At 40.8% G+C, this 27856-nt stretch overlaps 1 protein-coding gene across 1 annotated transcript in view; it reads right to left on the reverse strand.

Annotated features, from left to right (window-relative positions):
- The window catches only part of SPATA13 (spermatogenesis associated 13), a 156853-nt gene extending 129721 nt beyond the window's left edge, over positions 1-27132 (reverse strand). Inside the window, exon 1 of the mRNA XM_086481825.1 lies at positions 27055-27132. Coding sequence (XP_086337951.1) covers positions 27055-27132 — 78 coding nt within the window. The remainder of the gene's footprint in view (positions 1-27054) is intronic.
- Positions 27133-27856: the final 724 nt, after the last annotated feature.

A 27856-nucleotide genomic window follows, 5' to 3' on the forward strand; every position in this document is an offset into this window, starting at 1 on the left:
ACAACTCTTCTAGATGTGAAACAGAAGATTTCCCTGACAAAGTCATCAGCCAGATCGTACTCAGTGCCTCCAGCATGGTATTCACTGTTTTATTAATTCCTGTCATAAGCTGCAGCATTTTCCTGACAGACAGCTGGTCTGTTCCCACTTTCAAAATAAGAGGCATCAGGACAATTGCTGATACGTTCTGAAGCTACAGTCAGTCCCTGGTGATATAGAAAGCTCCAGTTTCATTGCTCTCCCCACACTACTTTCTGCTAGGCTTTAAGGACAAGTTCATAAGGCATAGTTCTCACCTCCAGTAAACATGGAGCAAGTGAGAGGGCACAATAAAATGTATTAACAGCAAGGCTGAATAAAATAGCAGAACACTGTGGAGCTTTGTAATGTCCGAAACAGCAGTGTGTGAATGCCTAGCTAATTACCCTTGAAAATAAATCAGTCATAAGTATCTTTCTCTTTGCTGACCGAGAAATGAGTTTAGAGGGTCTGCATTTCCCTTTCAACGGCTGTTGGTAAAACAGGTAGTCTTGTGGCGGGTGACACACTAAATGTCAAAATCTTCCACTTGGTTGGGGCCAAACTGGAATGACTTTCACCAGTCTCCTCCGCTGCCCCAGTTCCAGGTGGCAGCAGTGCCAGTGGGCAGCACACCATCCATGGTCACTCAACAACAGGCCAGTTCCCAACTGATCTAGTACCCTGCCCCACACATTGTCCTTCTCCCTGCCTGATCGCTCCACATGTTGCTGAATGAAATCATGAGGAAAACAAGCAAATCAGTAGAGAGAAATTATTTGGGATGGATGAGAAAACAGACAGTGCCCAAAGAGAATCAGTTCCCATCTTTGTTTATCAAGTTAGCAAAACCACTAACTCAGGAAGATTGGCAAAGCATGAGAACGAGCAGTTTCAGTTCTTTTAGGTCTGAGCAAACAGATGGCTTGTTTTGGCTTCGCAATGGTATAAGGCCTTTGAGTTTCACTTTGAGATCAGCATTCAAAGCAAGCCAGAAGCTCAGAATGAACCTCAGCTGGAATCAATGATTTTTTCTGAGCTTCTACAAAACACTTTGTATTACTCAACACATATCCTAATTGAGCAATCTCTCTCCAGAGAAGGGAGAGAAGTTTTAGCCAGTTTTATTTGTTTTCAAGCAACACTTCAGACCATGCTCTTGTTTAATTGTACCAATAGAATTTTCACTTGGGTAAAACTTGGGTAAATTCAGGTTTTGATTTCCATCAGGCTGTATTTCAGTCCTTGTAACCAAAATGTCACAAGAAAACCAAGGACAAGCAAGACCCTAACACTAGAGAATGGAGTTTTCAGCTACATTATATGAATTGATTATACACTTTTTAATACCACTTTCTTTATAGAGTGCAACCCCCCAGGATATTTTATATATTTTGTTTCTCAAAATTTGCAATTCACTCTTTAGATTTATGTCTTTAGGAGAGAGATGTGTATGTTGTTTCAGCTTAATGAGAGTGAAAAATCAATGCAGTTGAATGAAATATAAAATGTGATTTTTTTTTTAATAAAAAAGGACATTCGACTGTAGATATTCTGTAAAGGTGCATATCCACTATGCCAAAGAACAACAGTATAAGCAGCTATTTCATTCAGCAAATCAAACAGCCAACAAAACTCTGTATATATCCTAGAAATATTCTATTTTTGTGCCTAACTTTGAAATTGCTTACAGTATTCTCATTTCAAGGTTTTATTCAAGATCCAAAAACACATTTGGAGACTTTGGGAGTTTTAATCAGTTTCATCTAGACAATCAGTAAAGATGATATATTTATATAAGCCCGGCTTGTCACCTTTGTCCAGATTCTCAATATACTACAGAGGCCTTGCACAACTCAGTATAGCACACACTTATGTGCTATAAAAGAAAGAGATTCTCTTAAAAATTAAAAATATTTTATCTCTATTTAGAACTGCATAAGACAAAGGGAAAAGGATCAAAATAGAAGATAACCCTGTAAGAACTAAGTTAATTCAAACCCTTTCAGAACAGTTCCTTCAGACACTTTCTGAAACATCCTGCGTTTGTACAGCTTTTACCCAGGTTCCATACTCTATAGAGTTGCTCAAGCTATCCTACAGTACGCCTCAAAGACCTGCAGACCTGATTTATTTTTGATTAGGACTCACAGAAGGAAGTTGGTTCTGCAGACAAACGGCAAATGGAAATTATCAATACATCTACAATATCCCTTTTAAAATAAGGTGATTGTTTAAGCAAACAGTTCATACAAGTGTGGTCTCTGGTACTGAAATCTTTAAAGCCCTTCCTGAATGTCTGCTCTAATTAAACCAAACATTTCCATAAGGCCTGTCTCCAAGGTAAGTACAACAAGGGGAGACATGCTTTTAAAATATTTGCATCCCAAGTATTTTCCTAATTTTCTTACTGCTCCAACATTACAAGCAGCAATGCTGTGTGATTGTCATTAAAGCAGTTCTGAACATAGTCAAGAAAGATCAGAAAGGACATTCATTCTTTCCCTTCAATGCTGAATCTCAGTGGGAATAGTTACATTAGTTTGGTGATACTTGAACCTTCACCAAAATATCTAGCTGGCCTTAAAAGCAGAGTTGAAAAGAAAAACCCTAAAATGTCGTATTTGTGCATACTGTAAATCATTCCTTGCTTCTTAACGGTCTTATTCTCATATTCCCTCAAAGGGCTTACTAGTTATTCATATCATCATCAACAACACTGTGCATCTGGTTAGAAATTATCATGCTTTGGGAATACAAATATTACGTAAGAAATTTTGCTCAGGAAATTCTGCCCATGTGATTAAAAATTAATTCATAAAGTTGACATATTGCTAATCATTTATGATGAGTGTTTTTTTGTTTAACTGGTGAGGTTCTACAGTTACCTTACACGTATACATTTGTGTGCATTTTCTGAAATAACTTGTTGCTTCTCTTCAGTATTGGCCATTTAAATGAAACATGCAAATTTAATTTTACTAATCATATTTGATTTACTTTAGATAAGGAAAACTGTCTTAGCTCTGTTCTTTGTGGTACCTCTAGTATAACTATTGATTTGCAGTAAATAGCACGTGTTTCAATTCCAGATCTGAGCAATCTCCACCTCAAATGCACATTAGTATTGATCCTCCTTTGTGGTTGTTTTGCCTGTTGCTTTCCACCACAATCTCTAGTCCTGTCGCTGAAGGTCATTTTCAGAATCATTTTCCTAATGAGATAAATTCAATTAAGTCATCTTACAATTCAAAGACAATTTAAAATAATAGGTTTTCAGAGCAGGAAAATGTCACTGCAAATGTGAAGACCAGAGTCTCGTTTAGGGCCCGATTCAAGCGCTGAGCTCCTCTAAACCTAAACCTTTGAATATATTGGTAGAGCAAAGCGGAGGTGTGCCTCACTCCTCCACATGAAAAGCCAGAGGAGTTTGCAGTCCATGACAACACAGGTTCATGGACAGGAACTAAAAACTGTACAAGGTCAGAAACTGGTCAGCAAAGTGTTCTCATTAAAGAGCTTCATTTTGATCTTGTAGATTTTTCATAGCTTTAAGTTGTATTTTTATGTGATTACCTAACAAAAAAAAAAGGATGTTAATTCTCTCCATCCTTGGCAAACTCATCACTGTGCTCCAAAGCAACAGTCATGGTGTAACTCATACTAATAACAGGCAACTGATACTAATAACTCACATTGTTCTGGAGATGTTTTCCTGCGGGTGTATTGAGAGCTGATATGCAAAGACCCTGACAAAGTATCTGACCAGAGAATATTGGCATTTAGCCACAGTAAGTTTGCAGCTGTCTCCATGCCAGCATCAAAGCATTGCTTTGACAAGGGAAAAAAAGGACAACAGGTCTGAGTGTCAGGGTGTACTCTTCCTAGCCCCTGCCAGCAGAGAGCCTGCAATGAAAAGAGCTATTATTGGAGACTTTCAAGCCAGCATTTGTAATGTAACTCCGCTAACTGAGTCATGTCCTCCTTTCAAATACAGAAGAACATTTTAAAAGCAACTTTACCCAAAATGCCAAAAATTTGTAGTCTGTTTACTGCTCTGGTTACTGGTTGCTAACGATGCCAGAGGGCACAGACAAGTTTCCTAACTACTGAAGCTGGCACTTCTTATAAGCCACTTACACAAAGCACAACTTTTGCTGAGAATGTCAGGGTGAAAGGCCACAGTCCCATCCAACCATGTGCTGCACTGGAAAAATGCGTCATCTTTTTTCTTTCCAATATCGAATACTGCTCTAGTGCTACTGGTGTGTGGTCAGATATAGTGTGTCCACAAACTAGTTCTGCACCTCTTGGGGAAAAATTGGTCATTCACACTGAATGGTTCAACACAGTAGCAGTTTTCTTCACTCACACCTTGCTTGCTGGCCTGTCAGCTCAGGTACTTGGGCAAAATCTTTAAAAAGTAACCTTTGTGCCACAGCCAGAGACTCTGCTAAGTCTCACCTGGAGAAGCAGGGTCTGGTTTGTTGGCTTTCGTTTAAATGACAGTGAGCAAATAGCTCTTTCCCTCACTCTCTTCCAAAACCAGGCACCCAGATAGAAGCAATGGACCAGTGCTGGCAGCAGCATGGTAAGGATGGGATCTATTGGATGAACCAGAGATTTTGCCATACTCTGTGCAGTACTGGTAGCAAACTTCAGTTCCTTTACCACCTGCAAGCAAACCTCTTCCTATGTGAAACACACAGTCTCCAGCAACTCTCAGCAACAATAAAATGCTTCCGATTTCTAGGAAATGCCAAACCCAGTTCATCTGTGGCCTAAACCATCTATATAATATCCCCAAAAATTTATAGGACTATTAGGTAACATATATTGCAATAAAATTGTGAATACCTATACGTAAGAAACATTTCTGTTCAGCTTCTGATGTTTCTACTATGAATAACCTTTGTGAAAGCAACAAAGCAAGAATTTAAGCAACCCAACAGTGTGTATTTTCTCATCTTCCAGCCCAAGCAAATAGATGGCCACTGCTCACCACAGACCGTACCTGAAGATGGTTCTGAAGTCTGTCTCCTAGAAATGTCTGTTTTCTTGCATCGATTTACCAAACTTTCCTCAAATTTCCCTCCACTGACCCCATTCACTGTGTTGTCCCCATGTGTACAGTTAGTCATCTGAAGCTCTGTGGCAGGCTTGGAGGGCTGCTGTGATAGGGAGCTGTGGAAAACCAGCATAGTTGCAAAATATGACTGAGAGCATATGCTGGAGATAGCAGCAGGACATAACCATCTACCCAATGAAGGAATGGTGTGTTCATGCTACAACACTACATAGAATTTCTTTGCTTCTGTTATTTTGGGATAGATGTGTGCCACTTCACAAGTGGATTTGACTGCTTCAATCTCTTAGTTTAGTGCTTTAATAATCCATTCACTCAGCAGAAGTATGAGCTGGAGCTCAGTGCCATGCCGTCCTAGTTGGTGCATCTAAAAGAGCTATAGATTCATGCACATACAAAATTTTTGCACTTCAAGTCCAAACCTAAACTACTTTGTGCAGGTGTTTCTTCCCTAATAAGCAGAATAACATTATTTTCCCACACCAACAAATGCATCTTTATTGGTAAATTCTTCTAAAATTCTCTGATTTTTAGCCAGTAAAAGCAACAAATCTTCAACCATTTGATGCGGAAGCTTTAAAAAGTCTTGTTTATATTTCTATTTTCAATATAATTTTTTTAGAACTCTATCTACATTTAAATTTTAAAGAAGCAAAAGCAAACCAAATATAAGACTTCTTTAATTTGATGTCAACTACACTATTGTTTTGTAAATTAAATGATGATTTTAAGAAGTAGCAGAAGCAGTTTCCTGAGTTTCTCATCTGACTTGAGAGTCAACAAGTCAATTCCTTACACAGTTGAACCTGTAAGGATTTCATCAGTCTTGAAGAAAACTCAAAAAACCACGGTCCCAGACATATCTGTAGACACAGTATCTCAAATATTTAACACTCTATTTCCTGAAACAAATTATGAACCATGAATTTAAAAGGTTGAGTTCATAAACATCTTAACCATAAATGTTAGGAGATATATTTAACCCAAAAGAATTTGAGCGATTTATTTATTGCTATACTGCAGATAACCCATTTTCTGAACAGAAGATGAGATCTTTCATAAAATATATGTTAAACTGAAAGCATATTTTATGGCATGGCTGCTGGAAACAATGAATTTCCATAATTTTTCCTTACATATATAATTTATAAGCATATGTAAGAAATATTATTATTTCCAAACATTCTAGCTTCATCCTGTTCCACAAATAGATTAATTCTTTTCTAGCAAGATATTTGAACAATACTTTACTGTGGACAAAACTTTAAATAACACAAGTGTGATGAAACCTGCAGTATTCATGCACAAAAAAGATAAATTATTCTCTCCTCTGCATTTCATTGACAGAGCTTTTCATTGGAAATAATTATCTACAAAAACATAATAATTTTGTGTCGGGGTAGCTATGTTCAACTGTAGGCTAAGTTCATCACATTTCATTATTATTCTATTTTGTTGGGGATAGTAAAATCTACAATACATATAGAATTTTTATCGTAAAACTGACAGACTATATTCTCAGTATCAAACTAAACTCTTCAACTACAGCTATTTTTTTCAAAGGAGCCTATGATTAAACCAAAGGCCAAGACTAATCAAAAGATCTTAACTAATGTGATCATGTGTTTGGGGGCCTTGTTGAGCATGGCAGAATCTCATTAATCAGCTTTGGAGAGCCTAATGAATTTTGTGTAAAGTAAACTCATAAACAGCATATAGGTGCAAAATGTCTTTCTCCTGCAGATGCACATCAGTAAGTTACAAGCATTGTGAAGTAAACCAGGCCGTGGTTGCCCATTTCTGATGAAAACAAAATCATCACGTCACATGTCTTTTCCAACCTAAATGATTCTACGATTCTGTAACAGTAAACTTCTAAAATGAAAGGCCCCCCACTTCCCCATGCTTCCTTCTCTACCTGGCTGAGGTGACAGGGACTCCAATACCATCTCCTGTTCAGGGAGAGGAAAGAAACAAAAGTGATCTCCTTCCTTCTGCCCAAGTACTCTGATGATTCCCGTACCTCATCATCCTCTACATACCCTCACATCTGCTGATTTGCCCCTACTTCTGGCCCTCTTTTTCAGGAAAGAAAACCTCTCAGTTCCAGACTATCATCCTCATCCTTCTCTCTCCCTTTGATTATATTCCCACACCACACCTCCAGGCTCTCTGCTTACTCATCCTTGGTCCACTCCTAGCTCTTCATATCCCGTCTCTCCCCAGTCTCCCTGTATTCTGTTGAATCTCTCCCCAGGCTTCCGCTTGCCCCCTTTATATCCCCAATATGGTTTATCTGCACCTACAGAAATACCCATCCAGTCACTTAGGCATCATGGCGGGCAGGTAGGTAGGCAGACTTGCACTCCTTTTAAGGGAAGGGAAACAGGTGCCTCTTTTAGTAGGCACATTGTTATAAGAAGGGCAATAGAGTCCAGCATCACGCTGTCTTCAGAAGTACTCTTAATAGTTTACACATGACAGAAAAATGTAGAGAAGATTTTAATGGGAGTGCAAAGTAGCACAGAGCAATTCAAACCTTAAACACAAGGAAGGGTAAGATATACAAGCTCAACTTGTGAAATCATCTGCTGCCAGCTACCAAAGGCCAGAGGAATAGAGGTCCAGTCATCCACAAGCTCCACAGAGTCCAGAGCCCCAGGTTATCAAAATAAATCTCTTTAACTGAGAAAGTATTACGCTGACTTGACATGATTCAGTGTTGTTCTTCAGTTGTTCTTGCAGGAATGCTGGCATAAAATGGAAGCTTGCCAACATAAAGATGGATGACAGCAGAAGTTACTGTGGGCAGGAGGTCACATCCAAAGCAGACTCCAACATACTGTAGGAAATTGCTGCAGATAATGAGAAAGACAGTCCAGCAGAAGTTGGGAAACTTTGCACTACTGCTGTTTTCAGAGTAGGTCACAAGTTTCATATCTCAAGGGAGGCAGCTCATGCATATAACAAGATGCGTATATTTTTAATCAGAACATGATCTGTGGAAATATTTTGAGAAACTGAAACAAACCTCTGTAGTCCTCCGTATTTGAAGAACATCAAGAGGAGGCCTGTCAACAAGGACAATTCTTGTGCCCTACATCTCAAACTTTCTCTGGAAAACTGGAAAACTCTGTGGACCAGAAACTCAGAAAACTTACAGCTGTTGACATTCTTACCAAAGGACAATCCACTGAGTGCTGCTGCTGGCACCTTCTCCAAGCCACTGTGCAAAACAAACCACAGGACAACCCAAACGTATGTCTTAGATCTGCTGTTACTAAGACAACACCAAAGCTTCAGCACACAGATATTCATTAGATTGTCTCAGGAAGAATTGAAGACCTTGAGAGATATGGTAAGATAAGGCTGCCCAAAGCAAAAAGAGACTCTTATAAATTCTACATTTCTAGATCATTTATGACCAATTTGGCTGCAAAAATATCAAGTAGATTTCAAGGACAACTTGGATGCGGTGCCATCCCAGTCCCAGCCAACAATGGCCTGTGCTCAGATCAGAGACGCTTCAGCAAGCTCTTCTCATAAAGGTAAGAAAAACATAATCACAGGGAACAGAATGAGATAATGTTTAGACAATGTTTTCGAAACCTAATTCAATTGAACCTCTGAATAAGCACCTAGAAATGGGAAGGAGAGGCAATTTCACAAGGTCCTTTGAGGACAGGAAATCACTGCTCACAAGAAGTATATTGCATCTGTTCACCATCTCTGTGGATTAGGGTGAAAAAAGAACAAATAATGCAGACAGTAGAGCTACTCTGGCTTTGAATTTGCAATGTCACCTCTACAGGGACAGTTAATATTGCCACCCGAAAAATGCACATGGATCCCACTGAGAGCATTAGTAGAAGTTTGTATTTTCACAGTGTAGTCAGAAATCTGATGGAAAATATAAGGCTCGGGCTACTGTTGTCTTAAGAGCTTGCCTAAAAGCAACAAAAGTACAAACTCTGTAGAGAGGTCACACAAAATAAATACAGTCCTTTAATTGCAGGGAACAACTTCAAAAAGAGAAGTAGAAATGTCATTCAGTTAATTTACTGAGAAGCTAAATATTTTTAGAGTGCTTTAAAAGTGTACTAGTACTTCTAAAGCTAATTATACAGATTTATCACTTCCTAGTATGTGCTAAATAAAGGGATCAGAAACAGGTCTTCAGAACTTTGGAAAGTACCAAAATCCTGACCTTTAGGAAGACAAAAACCTCAGCCAATGGCTATGCAGAAATTGACAGTTATGCTGGGTTATAGGACTAGATTGGCAGAACATTTGTTCCATTGATCCTTGTTGTTCTTCTTCAGGGTTTTGTGTTGATTCTTGGGCTGAAGCCTTTTGTGCTGGTAAATAGCTTCAGGAGAAGAGAAAGGATTCAACAAAGGCATTTAGCTTTTGAAGGAGCCTTTTCATTAGGTTATTTCTGAAAACAAAGAGAAGATAATCAATCCGCTGGTGTTCACAGGATATCACCACTTTCTTCATTCTGTCTTCCTATTGTTTCAACTTGACTCGGATTTTAGAAAACGCAGCACCGAGGAGAAAATAAAACCTGTGACCAATAAAATTATCCAACACCAGAATTATTCAGACTAATTGGATTCATATTTTGTTTTGCTCCAAAAGCAGCAGAGGAAATGTTATTGTTCTGATGTTTTCTAAATAATGTCTGAGAAGTATAATGCCGGGAACAAGATGCTTCAGAAACCTATGATTCATCGCTCTTCTTTGAAAAGCTAAACATGAGAAGAACACAATGAGGAATTTATTTATACTGTTAATGTCAGAAGAAATATTTCAGAGGTTCTGAAACAAATCCGAGTTTCACATCTAGCAGTGTAACGCACACAGTTCTAATTGAGGAGTCAAAAGCAGCAGGAAAACAAAAGGAACGTTTTCTGGGTATCCCACAGTACCGGCTGTGACGCGCTTCCCGCACCACGACCTCTAGCGATGCACCAGCTACTTGCAGCCTAAGGCTCCGTCCCAGCACGGTCAGCAACAGCCTGAGAAGTCAGGTTTGCACATATGTTTGGCATTTTGCATGTAAACAACTACTGCACCTGCACTAGATTAAGGACGCTTAGGAAGTGAGTGGGTATTTGACTGGGGAGTTTGATGCAGCCTGGTACAAAGCGAAAGGTCATTCACAAACCCTCCATCAGAAGAGTTTTTGACTCCCACACAATGACCAGGGTCATTCTGATCTGTGCGTTTGATTTGTGCCTATACCCACTCTGGATAAGATGACAGTTTAATAGGGTTGAGAGAGCACATTTGAACTAATAATCTGTCTAAAAGGATCATTTGTAACTTGATTTGAAACAGCTATTTCTATAGTGTGGTGAGAGAGGAAAGTTTATATGCTATGTCTGTTTAACTTCCCATTTCCTCCACACTTTCTGGCTTTATTCAGAAACAAATGTAGAAACATCAAAACACCGCAAAAATAAAATGTGTGCTTATTTTTAACATTGGAAATGGAATTCCTGCAGAGTGCCTGTTCACAAAAAGCATCCAAAACCGTTCCTGAGAGGAAATATTCCAGAGAGGTTATGGTAGATCATTAGATCCTGGAGTCCTAGCCATAGCAAAACTGGTTTTGAGATTTATTGCTTTTAGTACTTAGGTGCTTCTGTAGTTGTATTCCTTGCTGCAACAGTAAAGGCAACACCATGGTAATGTTTAAGGATTCTGCTGCACCGCTGGGCTGCAGCAATTCCCACCCCAGTGAGTCCAAATCACCCACACTACAGTGGCGGTTCAGTAGTCCAGTTCACAAATACTGAACCAACATATGATAAATCCCACTGTGTTAAGGACAGATGAAATCAGAGCTGCTTTCCTTTATATGCCAGACTGTATTTCTGTAACAAGAGCTGAGCCATCCCCACTTTGGTGGGAAGCTCACGTGTTGTAAGCTCATAGAACTGCACCTTTCCTGAAACAGGCCTCATGTCTTGTTAAAGGAAATCTGTGTTTCAGGAGTCCATAAAACATAACAGTAAATTGTTCTAAAGCAAGCAATACTCAATAAGCTCTCAAAGTACATTTACAAAGAGTATGAACACATCTGGTTGCAAAGTGTCTTCTTACCAGAAGTCAAGTAAGCTGTCCCTTGATCTTTGCTAATGTTCTCCACACTTTTCTACACAATCTGTGCTGCAACTACATTATTTCAGGGTCAGCTAGTTCTAAAGGTCATGGAGGGAAAAAACTCACATTAGTATCTTCCTTACAAAGATAAAATTCTGGACCTATTAAAGGAATTGCTACTGATTTCAATAGTTCTAGGATTTCAATAATAAAATCTGCTGGGTTGATTGCATGTAGGTTCCAAATCTATTTTCCAAGTACTCTGTTTGAAAATAAACTGCAGAAAAGGTGCTTTACCACGATTTCATATATGGGTATTATTGGTACGCACATTATGAATGAAGCTCAGTAAAGGAAAAATCAGATCAAATAACAAATGGAATTTCCTAAAAACAAAGACAATGGGATAGTTTCTTAAAAGAAAAAAAAAAACCCCGACACTAAGCCCATTTAAAATTACTCACAGAACAATCTCCCACTCCCCACCCCAGACAGATCTTTCTTGTCTCTAAACTAAGTGAATTTGATGGTGGCTTGGATAGCAAGGGTGAAACATGGTGATGCAGTCTCGCTTTCACAAGAGCCCTCTTTGTGATCAAGTGAAGCTCTGCTCACAGAACACAGGCAGCAGCCTTGCAAGCCCCTGAACTTCCAGTCCCAAGTGAAACAAATCTTGGTTACTGAGAACTAAATATATCCAACAGCTATCAGACAAGCAGGTCAGTAGCTTGTTCAAACCAAGCCTTGTTTTAGCTCAGGCAATTCCTTTCCCAGCCTGTCAAAAAATACAGAAGTCATTACAGACTATAAGTGGGAAACAGACTTCCAAAGGCTTTGCTTACTAAATAACTTCTGTTTAAGCCAAACTAGAATTATTGATTTATGAATCCTTTGGTGCAGAAATTCTTCCCATCTGTGTGGATAACATCTAACAGAATGCAGCTCCATTACAAACATATTTTTTGGATGTAAAACACTCTGTGATGGTAACTAAATATTAAAACATATCTCCATGCATAGATATGTCAGAAAGCACCATATGCTATCAAGGTCAGCATTTTGCCCCAAACTTTATCGCCCCCTGCCATTGGTTTTACTGTGATTCATCAGAACTCAGCCTGCAGCTCTGAAGCACAAAGATGGTGCAGTAGTGCATCCATCCCTCTACCTATACAAGCATACGTGTCCTGCCCAGTTTGGTAAGTATATTTCATAGCAATATCGTAATATTCAAGTTTTATCTTGTTTAGACCTCAAACCAAGTAATGCTGGAAGTAGACCAGGTGAGTTCCCATTTGCTTTCTTCTCCCATATTCAACAGATAATTGTTGTAAGTTTAAAACACAAAATGTGTTCTAAAACCAGAGAACTTTAAGATAGGAGGTGACTCAGCCCCCTATACCAAATCAGCATCATCCCTGCCTGCTTGTGATGCTACCATTAACACAAACGTCTTATACAAGTGTATTTCACCAAGGGGCAAAACAAGAATTTCAATGCTGCAAACTGCTCTTGTAAGTTACTAGAGTAACAACGGCAGGAGGGAATGGTCCATTAACCTCGAAGGGTTTGCACTGACACAGCTACATTAAAAATAACCTTCAGTGCAGGCGATGCTGAAGATTTCTATATCTTCCTTCCCAATACTAGCTCCATAACTTCTGCTTCTTTTTAAGGTCTGAATTCACAGCTTTTTAAATGTATCATGACACTCAGATCCAGAAGCACAAATGGTCCAACCAGGACATCCCAAAGCTGAAGCAGACCATCCCTTTATCTAGAAGGAAAGAGTGGCCAAGGGATACATTTCTAATCCCTTACGAAGCCTTGTAAGCATGTGTGCTTAAACCAGCTTCAGTGCAAAGGATTTTAAATTGCATTGTAGTTACTGTGTCTCTTGACAGGCTGGATCTGCACTGCTTGTCTGACCATGCTGTCAGTAGATGCAATGCTGTGGTCATAATAATTTTAAGAGGATACATCTGCACACCCATCCTGACTCTTTGGACTAGACATTATCTTGAGGGTTCTGAAATAAATGTTCTCTTTTTCTGCTTGCCTGAAAGAATACGGCAGCTCCTTTGTCACCTGCCTGTGTTTTTGTTTGGGAAACAGATCCAGCTTGACTTGACACTGAATTACATCTCAAAAGAGTGCTCCAAAGCCTGTAAAGCTTCTCCCTAGATTTATAAGGCTTTAGATTAGACCTCAAATATCCAGAGCACTGTTTCCTTTCAGCAGCTGAGATATTCAAACCTGTGCCCATCAGGGACCACGTAAGATAATGACTATCAGAGGGTGCCTTTCCCAGGTTAACTGGCCAGTTTAGAAGAAAACTTTCCCTCACTTAGGCTTTAGCCATTTTAAAGGAATTCAAATGATCAAAATTACCTGAAGTTGAAATTTTCTTTTATTGGGTTAGACTCATTCTGACTTAGTCACAATTTCTCTGCTTTCCAAAGTCCTGTAACAGAATCACAGAATGGTAGGAGTTGGAAGGGACCTCTGGAGACCATCTAGTCCAACTCCCCCACCAAAGCAGGTTAGCCTACAGCCTAGAACAGTAGAGCAGCTGTGGGAGTTTGGATGTGATGAGCTCAGTACATTTCTTGGAACCTGCTCTTTATTGTATAAAGCATATGGATTTGAGAATGGAAAAGCTGCCAGGATATTGTAAGAGCTACCAACCACTTGGGCATCCAACCAATACTGGACATCAAGCAATATTTGGAAAACTTGGATAAATTGTTTCATTCTTGCTCCAGCTTTGCACTATCCCTGGCTGGGACAAGAAATTACAATACTTTGAAAATGCATCTCGCTAATACGACTGTTTAGATAAATATCCATCTTTCTGGATACGTGATAAAACTGAGGCCCATTTCTGAGCTTTTTGAAATCCACGTTAATGGTGATTACATGCTGTGAAGTGTATATTTGACCGACAGACAACTTTTTTTTGTGTTTGTAATAACTCTACTTGCCTTGGCGGAAACCTAACGAGGAGCCTGTTAACATTCTTCAATAGTTTCTCTCAGCTAATAACATTTGCTTTACTTTAGGCTGCAGGAAATAGTTTTTCGTAAGGATGAGTTTTCATGTGTCTGGGTAGACTTTAAAGTGAATTTCTTTAGCAATATTTGAAATTACTGCTTTCTGCTTAGAGCATTAAAACGCACGAGAACAGAGGTACTGGGAAATCCTAATACAAACAGCCGAAAAGGTCAGGCTTTCACAGAAAATTTCCGTAATTCATTATGGATTCACTACACACGGACAGGCTGCAGTAAATTGTCCTGCTGACAAAACTGCAAAGAGCAGTGAATGGAACAAACTGAACTGCTCACCACACAAGGACAGCAATGAGATCTCTAATTGGAGAAAATTAATTCCTCAGAAGAGTTCAGCCTGCAATCTTGGATTCCGGGTTTTTCAGATAAAAGAAGGCAATTACAATATTCCAAGTGATTCAGGTCATGTTACTTGAGCTGTACATTATGCTTTATGCCTAAATTTTTCTAAATTATGGATTCAGTAAGTTATAAATGGTCCCCTCCACTTAAAGCAAGAGCTATCTTACAATGTATGCGGTACAACTGAGAGAAGGAGGCAGTGGCAGCTTTCAAAAGCAGCTGAATACTTTCTTGTACCCTGGCTAAAGCCAGGCCTTTGTCCTGTTGCTTTAATGGGTTTACTCTGTTGTTTCTTTACTTCAATGTGGTATAAATGATTCCCTCTTGCTGGTGAGCTTTGGGGGTAGAACTGGGCAAAATCTCAAAGTCTGGAGATCATTTACTAAACCTACATCTTTTCAGACGGGCTAAACATCGGCACAAACAAGAACATTAGTCACCGTCATGACTAATGTTCGTTAGTAACATTTTTAAGCCCAGAAACACAGCAACTCAGGTTATCCATCAGCTTAGACAATAAGTCTTTCAGCTACTGGACAAATGAACTGTGCATTGCTTACAGGTAGATATGTTATTTTCCTCCTGCTTTATAAATCTGATATTTGACAATATTTAACCTGGGGACTGGGAATGTTTCCCACCTCTTGCATCAAGGTCCGTTCTCTGGCTGAGTACTGAAAGTTTGTTGAGATAAAACCCAAATGTATACCATTGCCCCTCCAGCATCACACTACTTCCACCAGAAAAATATGAGTAAGTGGGATGCACTGCACAGTCCAACATGTCTCCCTATAAAGACGACTGAGGGACCAGGGCTTTTGGGACACCTGTAGAGCATGCCAGGCCCATAGCTTGGAGACAGCAATGATTCTGCCTAGTAAGAGAGGGCTAAGCACATACAGGCCTTCCTAGCCTTCCTCTGGAAGTGAAAACACTATGTGCTTCTGAACAGAATCACAGAATGGTGGGAGTTGGAAGTGACCTCTGGAGATCATCTAGTCCAACCTCACTGCCAGAGAAGGCTCACCTAGAGCAGGTTGCGCAGGACTGCATCCAGGCAGGTTTTGAATAGAGATGGAGACTCCACAACCTCCCTGGGCAGCCTGTTCCAGTGCTCTGCTACCCTCAGAGTGAATAAGTTCCTCCTCATGTTCAGGTGGAACTTCGTGTGCCCCTGTTTGTGCCCATTGCCTCTTGTCCTGTCACTGGGCACCACTGAAAAGAGCCTGGCTTCATCCTCTTGACATCCCCCCTTAAGATATTGATAAGCATTGATAAGATCCTCTCTCAGCCTTCTCTTCTCCAGGCTAAACAGACCCAGGTCTCACCCTTTCCTCATAAAAGAGATGCTCCAGTCCCCTCATCATCTGCGTGGCCCTCTGCTGGACTCTCTCCAGTAGTTCCCTGTCCCTCTTGAACTGGGGGGCCCAGAACTGGACACAGTACTCTAGATGTGCCCTCACCAGGGCAGAGTAGAGGGGGAGGAGAATCTCCCTCAACCTCCTGGCCAACCTAGAAACTTGGTCCTTACAGATGTCACTTCAAGCCTGCAATCAGCGACCACTTCAAAGTTGGTCTGAAAAATACTAAGATAAAATTGCAAAGACGTTTTGTATCATGTCAAAAAATCAGTAGATATCCCAAGGACTCAGTAACTGAATTGAATGATGCGTGAGTTTCACGATGGTTAATGTTTTTTTGTAATTCAGGGACAAACCCTGGTCCAAAATCCTTGGAGGTAATGGGCATTGGACCCACTGAGTGCTCCAATTTCTTCAGAATACAGAGATTCATTGTGTTGAGGAGTCACTAATTAATGGTTATAAGTGTACAATAATAGTATGTTACTGGAATAGCTAATCTGCGTTTGTAGAAGGCAAACAACTGCAAACAGCTGAGCTTGTCGTTGCTTTCTAATATAGTGATAAAGGTCAAAATGGCAGCTTTTTAAAGTGAAGAATTGTCTGGTTTAATGTTGAACTGAAGAAAGTATTAAACCCCACATACTTTAATACTCTAACAAAGCAAAATCCGCATGCTACACACAGACACATTACTGATCTCTCAAAACACAATTTCAGGGCTCTCTACTTGCAGAAGCCCTGTGCTGTCACCAGGGGAAGGACGTAGCAGCCGTAGTGTTAAATGCTAGTGCAACACCTTTGCTTTCAGAGTGGTCAAATTTTGGCACTCAAATGAAAGAGAACATTTTCATAAGTGGTTGTTTATGTAACTTTTGGTCTGTGTAAATCTCCTGTTAATGCATTAGCAACTTAAAGAGGTTTAAATGGCAAAAGCCTCTCAGCTTATCTTTGAGCTTACCTGGAGTTACAGTGTTCATCCAGAGCTTGGTTATATTACTGCCTGAAGGGTGGCCAAGACAGTTAGACAAGCGATAACAAGAAGTCTGTCACATTGCATACTCTATACCCTGGGCTATGCACAGCTCACTCGTTCATTCATTTTATCTAGTGATTTATAAACTTTAAATGGAAAACTCTTTACTCACTCCAATTCCCTCTGTTAAACCCTAAGGAAGCCATTCTGCCCCTCCTTTCCTATCACAGAGGACCCCACGGCCAGTAGGAAGGACACATTTCCATCTGTGTGTGAAAGTAGTGAAACCTGAGGAACTCTATGCTGTATTTCCTAACCCTCGGGATCAGTAACAACTGTGGAATCAGTGTAGTCTGATCCGTGATCACAGATATACTGGCTAGCTTCCTTGTGAAACAGGTGAATATTGCACTATAGATCCTCAGTAACTGCCAGAAGCTCACTAAGGCAAAAGCATTATTTTTCTCCAGTTGTAGATAAAGGTTTCTAAACTATACTTTTCTGTCTAGCTCTCAAGGAGGAGGTGTTGCCAGGGAACATTTTTTTGTGAAAGATGCTCTTAGCTTCAATGTTACAGTCAATGACACTGCTAAACGTTCCCCGCTGCTGAGACTGGCTTTGCAAGGTGATTTACAGGTCTGATTAGAAGTTTCTGGCCTTATAAGAAACTTGAATAATTTGATTACAGCTCAGGAAATATTTCTACCACATTTTGTGGCCACATTGGGAGTTAAACAATGTATGTAATACACGTTTTCTCAACTGCCCGCCCCTCAGCACTTGGAGGTCCCTGTCCCTGCTGCAGGGGTTGCTGAAGTTCTTCTAAAGCAGCAGGGAAATCATTGTGATTTACAGTATGGCATATTAAGATAAAACGACACCTATTTCTTTAATGCCCCAGATTGTGATGTGATTCACAAGAGCTCTTACCAAAAGTAAAAAATGAAGCTGTCATCAGTCAGAACACTTTCAATGCCAGTTAATATGTCACACAACCCTTGCTTCTGCAAAAGATTAGGCTAACTTCAAAAAAAGAGTGTGGGGGGCTGGACACAGTTTAATGCTCAGGTTGTGTAAACATCACACCAGAGTGCTCTCTTTAGAGGAACTCTGAGTCTCACTCATCCCTGCACCATCTCACACTCATTTCTCACATGTCTTCTGTCATGTCTGATCTAAAGCAGAAAGCACTTTAGGCCAGGGACCATGTCTTTTTATATTTTGTAAAGCACCTAGGATGCTTTTAGTTGCATTAAGACAATGGATCTTGTATAAAGAGGAATGAATCATCACTGTTGTGGAAGGACATTTCTACACACTGCCCTAAGTTTGTGACTGCTTGTTTTATAATAATGAGAAGAGCTTCAGATACTGTTAAATAAGGCATGAAGTGTCTGAGTGCGTTATAATACCATGGTACTACTATGATTATCAAGCACTAAAGATCTGCACTGGAACAGAAACTGAATCCCATGGGCAAAATACGTAGCTGCTCTACCATTTCATAATGTATGAATTTGCTATCAAATTCAGTGTTTCACGTAAGTAGGTTGATTCTTTTTGGACAGAATCTAAAACTTCACTTCTACAAGACAAACCTTAAACTTCCCTTGTACACACACCCTTTTGTTTTGGTGCTGTGTTGTCACATTTTCCAGTCTCCATACTGCTCAAATCAACTCTTCTTTGTCTTCAACAAGGACCTTGCAAATCCCACTTGTCATTTACTGGGCATTCTCTCTAATAACAGCTTTCAGTTCCCATGTATTTGCTCTTCCCCTCCTATTTCTTACCCAAATTAATCTTATAAGACTACCACCTCTGACCCCCTTTCCTGATATCTGATCGGGCTAGTAAAGGATGACTAAAGCTAGAGCTGATGTTAACTAATAAATGCACACATTTTGAGTTTAGTATTTGAAGCAGCACACATCCATCAGTATGTGTTTGCAGCTGTATTGTTTGCACCTCTCTTAACAGATTCTCTGAACGTTGCTTACCTGCTTAAATTTTTAGCAATTTGGAGGAAAAATTAGCACTTGTCATTTGGGAAAGCAAGTGTGATCAAGCAGAGGCTTGACTTCAGTTTGCATTTGACATCAGCTTCTTGTACGACTGCATTTATGCATTTAGGTTGTGGTTCCATGACAGCACGTCTAAGCACCACCAACAGTATAAAATGGATCCTGTCAGACTTGAGAACATGACTGCAGTTCAGACAGATTAAAGGCACTATATAGGAGAGAGTTTAAGCTCCCTAATGGTTTCATCATTTAGTGGAGGCTTTATGCTGGTTGTGGGACAGCAGATATTCCTTGACCTAGCATAAAAATGGAAAAGTGCAGACAGATGATACCTGATTGGGCATAAAGCCTGACAAATAGATCCATCAGTGTTTTTGAACAAATTTGAATAAGCAGTGAGTTTGTGTTAAATCAAAGCTTGGCTTCAGATCACCGTGGCGTTTCTGGTGAAACATGAGGATCCCTGAAAGGAGATTTACCATATTGCCAGACCATGATGTTCAAGTCATTGACACATGCACTCTTCTAGTTCTAGCTCTGTCAGATTAGGTTGTTAGTTCAGGCCTTTCCCAGTGCATGTCCCTGCTGAAGGATATGGACCGAAAACTCCCAAGCAAAATTTTGGGTTGTCCCTGGAACTGACTGATGATCACCTCTGCCAGGAGCACTGCTATAGGAGACGAGTGTTGTCACACTGGGAGGACTTTATCCCCTGCCCATGTAGTTCAACACGACATACATGAACACTAACACCGCTGACTGATGCTAATGGAGCTGAAAAGACTCAGGCCAGCTATATCTCCCAAAGGCACAGCAGGTATTTAGATATTTCTAATAATTGCAAGAAAATAGAAAGACCTAAGGCCAAAGCCAAATCCTGACGACTTCAGCTGAAATCCTCAGATGTGTGGCACAAGCACTGACAGAGATATAGCCAGTCCCACTTGCATTCTGCACTGCTTTCCAGAGCAAGCCACTCTGTGAAAGAGCAGCACGATATGGTAACAGATTTCCTTCCTTTCTCTTTCAATTCTTAAACTTAGCCAATAGAGATGTTCTGGCTCAGAATACAGTAAGCACTGGAGAAGGAATACATTTTTATACCCATAAAAAGCCATTGTCTTGTTTCAAATGATAATTAAATGACCTTTTCTTCATATCCAGCAAATAAGCATAGAAATCAGTTTCAATATCCAGCCAGAACCAACTCTTAGGATTTTGGTCACCAAACACTTATTGATGGAGAAATGAGCACAAAGGGAATGCTTCCGAGAAACTGCTTACAGAATTGAACAGTATTTGTGTGAAAGAGCCAAAGAATTTCGAATCTCCAGTAAGGTAGTTATAAGTAGAGGTGCTACACTTGAAACAGTGATGGCAACATTCATCCAGTGATTTTGGAGAAGTAGTTTGCCCAGCTCCAACTGTACTGTCTTATAAGTGAAGAGACATTTCCTTATGGGAATTACAGCACAGTTTATCAGCTTTAACTTTATCCTGTCCCTCTTTCCCTTCCATCTCTCAGTTTAACTGATATCAGGAAAAAGCAGAAGTGAGAAGTGCTGTCACTACAAGCCGTTTGAATGAGTAGCATAAAAAAGTGAGTAAGAGAAAGTGGTAATCAACAGCCCATATAAAATATAAAAGAACTGGAGCTGGTACAGCTCAGAAGAAAAACAAATAAATTACTAGAAACAGCCTCTTGAACTATCCATGTCTTCAGTGCAAAGTCAAAGGGTCAACATTCACAGGCAGAGTGGACCCAAAGCAGTTTCGACTTTATCGTGCTGCTCTGAGCGTTGTTCATTTGCTACACTGCAAATAATAGTCCCTTTTTGTCACCACAGGAACAATAACGGTGACACTAAAATGCTTCTCATGCCATTCAGTGCAAGTCACTGCAGTGATTTTGTTCCGGCCTTTACTTAATTCTTCTGTCCCGATTGCAGCAATATTTCCGTGGTTTCTGTGGTTCTTCTCCCTTGTACCGAGTTGCACAACTACTTTGTTTACAGCTAATTTCTTCTTGCTGGAAATAAACGACTCGGATGAGGCACTCCAGCCCTTTCGAATTCAGAGAACCCCAAAAGGAAACTCACAGGGAAGGAGATGTTTGCTACCATCTGCTGGTGAACCAGAGTTGGGAATCAAACAAGCATCACAACTTGATTTTCTGCATTACCTGACCCCTCAGCAAGAATCTGGTGATCCATTCGAGTGACATTCATGTGAGGGTTTAGTGGGAGGGTAAGAAAATACTGCTATTTTTGTTGTGCAGCAAGAAGCTAGTAAAGGTGGGCATGTTATATTGTGAGAAAAATAATAAGAGAGAGATGGAGAGAGGGATTTCAGTCCTCTAAAGATGAGCAAATCTCTGCTAGCAAGACCTTTGAGGAGACATGTGGGATCTACAGAACTCCCAGAATTATGATGACAGGAAGAAAATCTTGGTCTGTCATCATGGCTTAGATTGATAAAGCCCCGAGATTGTTGCTAGAAATAACAATAATTCATCACCTCAAAAAGTACTTGCTTCTATGGCAGTAGCTCCCAAATCAGACATAATCCCAAAGGTGGTTGTAGCAGTGTGCAGTGGGGTTCAGGTTGCTGAGACAAGTATTTGGGGTCACAGACTATCACTGGACTGTGAATATTGTGAAGAGTGAGGGGAATTTGTCAACCTCTCTTTTGCATGCATCAAAAAGTGATCTAACAAATCAACTAACAAATATACAAGATGGGGTGCGTCTGTGCTCATTGAGCAGGGAGTTCAAAGTTGATAGAAGCTGATGTACAAATGTCTGCTGTAATATATCGGGGAGCTCTTTAAAAGCAAAGTGAAAAAAAGCACCTCAAATGAAGACTGAGAGCAATAGCTGTTTCTGGATGTTTTTTCAGGGAAGTTATACTTGGAAGCATTTAACAGCTTTACATTTAACAGGTAGAAATGAAGTGGTTACTGTTCAAGGAGAAATGTACTGTTCTATAAGCTGAAAACAATGTCCAAGTAAAGAACAAGTTGAAATTCTTCCCCACAGGTGCTGAGCCTCCTCAGCTCCATGATCTCCCCAGCTTTAACAGGATCTAGGGAGCAAAGCAGCTCCTTGGAACAATTCAAGTGCTAGAGTAATCTGTTGCAGCATGTGCCACACTCACACTGCCCTCCTGCACTCACTTCTCTCCCAGGTGCCATCACACGAGGGTGATATTTGTCGTCAGCACACTGTCCTGCTCATGGTCTGGTCCTTCGCTAGGATGCACTAAATCCATAGATAAGCCTGTTTCTGTTTGTACTGTATTTACCACCTTGGTTTTTGACACTGAGGGTGTATTTAGGCATTAACACAACAAAGTAGTAACAAACTGTTCACTAATGTGCACTTGCTGAACAGGGCAGATGACTGTAGCTCTATGTAAGTCTATCTGAGCTTCCTAAAAAAGCAGCAGGGAAGGTTATTCTGAGCCAGAAAAGCTGCATGTTACCACCTGCTTCTCACACCTCCCATCCTGCCTTCCCAGTGGCCCTTCATAAGTAGAAACACTGTATTCAACTTGCTGCAGAAAGAAAAGTTCACTAAGCTCCTGATTTTTCTAGTTTCCTTATCACAGATATTGCTGCCTTCATTGGATTCGAACATTGTTCCCACATCCTTAGGGAGGAGTTTACATCATTATTTCTTAGCAGCCTTTCAGATCACAGGTCCCTGCCCCAACGGCTGTAACTGCCAGGGAGAGCAAGCCATTGTGCAGCTTTCGAAAGCTGGCAACAACATGTTTGGGTCGGGCTCCAACCGCCTACAAAGCTGCCCCCAGCTCGTTTATCTATCCATGTCAGGGAGATAAAGTGCAGCATCAACTGGCAAGAAAGCCCCGAGCTAGGCTGATGCCCATCAAGTGCATTTCCTGGCCTTGAATAGAAAGCCACAAACCAGCAGTTTTTGCTGCTTCTGCCGTACAGTTCAGACAGGATTGAACAAAACCAAACCACCAATGGTAAAACAAAATCAATAGGATTCAAGTGTAGCTAATCCTCAATGAGTGAGTACAATTCTGTAACTAAATCTGCTTGTACTCTGTGAATTTGAATTGCATTCATCTAAGCAGCATGCCATCTATTCACAGGTTTGGAAACGAGTGGTAGGAGTTTGTTGGTATATCAATAGCTGCATGATTTTTTTATCTGTTCTTAAAGTCAGGTATAGGACACAAAGAGGTGCAACTCCCTGAACATTAGCAGCAACTGATTGAAAATGCAACAGTAATTCACGTGAGTGAAACCTGAAAAGGCCTTTAAAGAGGGACCCTAGCCAAGCTGATACTGGCCACAGTCTGATTTGTGTAACCCACACACATCTCAAAGTACTCAGCCCTCGGCTCTGCCGAGCAGCACCATGCCTGTCACAGAATCACAGAATCACAGACTGTTAGGGGTCGGAAGGGACCTCGAAAGATCATCTAGTCCAACTCCCTTGCCAAAGCAGGACCACCTAGAGTAGGTCACACAGGAATGCATCCAGGTTGGTTTTGAATGTCTCCAGAGAAGGAGACTCCACAACCTCTCTGGGCAGCCTGTTCCAGTGCTCTGTCACCCTCACAGTGAAAAAGTTTTTCCTTATGTTAATGTGGAACCTCCTGTGCTCCAGCTTGCACCCATTGCCCCTTGTCCTGTCATTGGCCATCACCGAGAAGAGCCCGGCTCCATCCTCCTGACATTCACCCTTTACGTATTTATAAACATTAATGAGGTCACCCCTCAGTCTCCTCCAAGCTAAAGAGACCCAGCTCCCTCAGCCTTTCATCACAAGGGAGATGTTCCACCCCCTTCATCATCTTTGTGGCTCTGCATTGGACTCTTTCAAGCAGTTCCCTGTCCTTCTTGAACTGAGGGGCCCAGAATTGGACACAATATTCCAGATGTGGGCAGAGTAGAGGGGGAGGAGAACCTCTCTTGACCTACTGACCATACCCCTTCTAATACACCCCAGGCTGCCATTGGCCTTCTTGGCCACGAGGGCACATTGCTGGCTCATGGTCATCCTGCTGTCCACCAGGACCCCCAGGTCCCTTTCCCCTACACTACTCTCTAACAGCTCAGTTCCCAGCCTATACTGGTCCATGGGGTTGTTCTTTCCCAGATGCAAGACTCTACACTTGCCCTTGTTGTAGTTCATTACATCTCTCCCCGCCCAGCTCTCCAGCCTGTCCAGGTCTCGCTGAATCAAAAAGTACCAGCAGCTTTTCTCTAAGGAGCAGGGAAATGAGCAGAGGCAAACTGACAGAGAGGTCAGAAAGAGCAGTCCAGTTCCCTCCTCCAGGCTTTATAATAAATATGGTCATAGCTTATAATAAAGATGCTTCTTGCTTTGGTTTTCAAGCATTGGTGCCTATGTGAAAAGTCATGTTCAACTCTGAGCCCTTCACACCTGTCAACAGCCTTTTCAGCTGTCACTTCCCTCTAGTTGTCCTGTATCCATACCCTCACCCGCTTCTAATTAAACTAGTTTTTACAAAACAATGTTTTGACAAAAGCAATGGGGTTTATGCCCTACAGACTGTGAAATGTCTGTAGCTGGAAACCTGTCTTTCTTCCACTAAAATATCATATAAGTGAGTATTTTACATCAGTAGGCTTTGGCCAGAGTATTTTTTCACCAGTACTTCTAGTAAGGAATTCATTTCTAACAGAAGTGAAAACTGCGTATCATAGGGCAGAAAAAGAACATTTTGGGACAGTACTTGCACCATTCCTCCCAGCCCCAAGACATCTGCTACAGAGCTACCATATCCTCCTGGCTTCACCACACTGTGCAAGACTCATCTGCTGGTCATGCTGTGGCATGTGGAAAAGTAGAACAACTCAGAGTTATCTGCAGGCTGGGCCACTTACTCTTGAAAGAAAAAGAATTAGTCTGAAAGTTGATGTCTGTGTCGTCCCTCCTCCAGCAGTGATGTGGCTTCTTTTATCTTCAAAGTATTTAAATTAACTTGCAGTACCAGTGCTGTTCTGGCTGATATAAGGACATAAGCAAGGTAAGATTGTAAGGAAACATCATCTTTCATTAGCCTCCTACTGTCAAAATGGAAGGCTTGTGTGCCTCAAACATTGGCAGATTTTTCCAAATGTAAGAGTTGGTCAATAAAAAATACCAGCTCCCTCCACAAAGCTTTCCTTAAATTAACTTAGCATTGCTTATGTAAGCTTTACTGCAGATCCATCTCTTCTGCTGGCTTGGCATCCCATCTTGGTTTTCCATATAATTGTGCCCATCTTCTCCTGTATTTTTTTACTTAATTCATCAATAAATGTACTACATTTCAGGAAGTTCCACTGTACCATCATTTCTTTTATCTTTTACTTTTAAGTATTTGCTCATGTTTGTACATTGCACATATCAAATAGTTTAAATTATGCACATAATAGGAGAGCTGGGGAACTGGAAAAGTGTGCCAGGACGCACTTTTCAGTACTTGCCAGTTTGTTCCAGAGGATTTACTACAATGCACTTATGTCTAACAGCCCTCAGCAATGTAATAAATGAGCACTGAAATGCAGCACCCAGCTGGGTTATATTCGCATCCATATTTGCTGTACCGAGAGCTCATGAGCCAGGATCAGGTAGGAACACTGCAGCATGGTAAGACCCAGTACCCTTTTCCATTTCAATCCCCTTTTCTAAGTGTCTTGAACTCTAAAGACAGAGAGTTTTAAGTCCTTACAATTATGACATGAAAACAGAAAAGTCTTTAACACACCATTAGCAAGCACAGGTAAAGCCATTTTCTGTTGTGTTGAAATGGTGTTTTCATTACCATTTAGCAAATATGCATGTTTGAGAAGGTAAATTTTCCTAATAAACAGGGAAACTGAAGCAGTATCACCATAAACACTCCCACAGAGAGAGGGTGTCCAGTAAAATTCGTTTTGTGTGAATTTTACTCCAAACATGTTTTGCCCCTGTAGGTGTTTTTTTATTTAGCATATGATGCTACAAGTAGCACAGATCTGGGCTGGGGCCACACTGTACCAGGCCCTTTAAAGACTTTCTAATAACAGCTTCTGGGCAGTGTCTACCTCACAAGCCAAGAGAAAAGACAGATCTAAGACTGAGAAAACAATACAGCCAAGATATATGACAACTACTCATGCAGCATAATGAATCATGAACAGCTAAAGCAAGAGCAATTACCTTGCTCTGCCACTGTATCTCATTATTCATAATTGTCTCATATCTGAAAGGCACAGTAACAGACAGAGGCGAGGTTCCTACAGTAACTGCTCTGTTAAGTAACAGGCTCTAAATGAAGTTTTTAAAGAAACACTCCAGAAGATAGTGGCTGTCTTCTCCAACTGCACTACAGTGAAAGCACACGCTCACTAGAAGAGAAAGGAAAGGCAGTGAACCTGGTCTCATCTCATCGTGACAATGCTAGTCTCTTCAAGATGAGATGAGAACATTTGTCTCAAGGAACTGAAGATCTGAACTGAATCGCTGAATGGGAGAAGGAGCTGATGTGCAAAGGATCTCTGGCTTCTGGCAAATTTTATCTCAATCCCATGCCAGTTAAATTACGCATCCAGGGTTTTTTTGCATCAAGTCCCTTTTCACAGTAATGCAAATGTCTCTAATTTATTGTGCCTTGGTACAGTTCACAAATCGTTGCAACCCCTACATTATCCAGGAAGTTTAAAAGCTTTCCCCAAACAGTGTCCCCTCCTTACAAGAATGAGTACCTTGTGTTTATATACCTCTCTGGATTTGCTGTTAATATAAATACAGTGGCATTTCCAGACCAGAATGAGGAAATTGACTGTGAATTTGGCTATTTTAAAAGTCAAATGAGAAAAACTTGAAAAGGCAATGAATAACCTGTTCGCTAGAACCAGATCCCTTCAGTCTGTCTAACTCCAACCAGTCATGCACACACCAGTTTGTGGTGCAGTTCCCTTAAAACATTATTACTCCCTTTAAGTTTTGTAAACACAGCCTACGGTTCAGAAAACAGTTTAGATATACTCATTTTCCTGTACCATCAACCTTTTTACTTGGTGCATATCTAAGCTTACCTTCCATGTGACGGAGGGGCAGGCTGCCAAGTTGAAGGTAACTTTCTCTGTCACTACATTAAAGGTGACACGAAACATGGTTTGTATTCCAGTGGCCTCAGACCCGGAGTAGAAATCTTCAGTGACGGTCACACTGCTCACTTGTGTACATGCTGCTGGGCTCCTGTCACACCGCGCTATACATTCAGTAAACCTGTAACATTATGATCGAAGCTGAAGCCTGAAACAGCTGTAAGGGTCCAGCTTTTCCCAGCAGCCTTGCTCCTGTGTGTCAGAACTAATCAGATTAGCTGGTCTTACTTGTCTGAGTTGGGACTAACAGGTTAGCAGAACAGTTTGGTTGGGGGAAGGGAGCAGTAAATAAATCAAATTAGGGCATTTACTAAGCAGCTGAGATTTCCTTCCTGCTCGCCTTTGTCTCTCTACAGGACTCACACAGAGCCAGGACAATGCACCACAAAAACTCAGCTTTGTTTTAGAGCAGCTCTTTGTATACGAGAATTTCTCTAATTTTGCCTTGATTTGATTCGTTTTTGTTGCCAGTGATCACCAAGAGGAGAGCTCTCCCACAGCAGCCTGGATGTCATGCAGACAAACAAGTCTCAGGCAGAAAAGGCATGTATTGTACTTTTTTCATCCCACACTACCCTCCAAGGCAACACACTGTCTGTGCCAAGAGATCAGTCACACGATCTGCTCTGCAGAGTACTAGATAAAAAGATTCAGAGATGGCCTAAAACGGAGACTAGGGCAAAAGGGTCAGAGGTACACAACAGGACAGGAAAGGTACCACTTCAGAATC

This window comes from Leptosomus discolor, chromosome 1 (assembly GCF_034619465.1).
Source record: "Leptosomus discolor isolate bLepDis1 chromosome 1, bLepDis1.hap2, whole genome shotgun sequence".
Classification (NCBI taxonomy): Eukaryota; Metazoa; Chordata; class Aves; order Leptosomiformes; family Leptosomidae; genus Leptosomus; species Leptosomus discolor.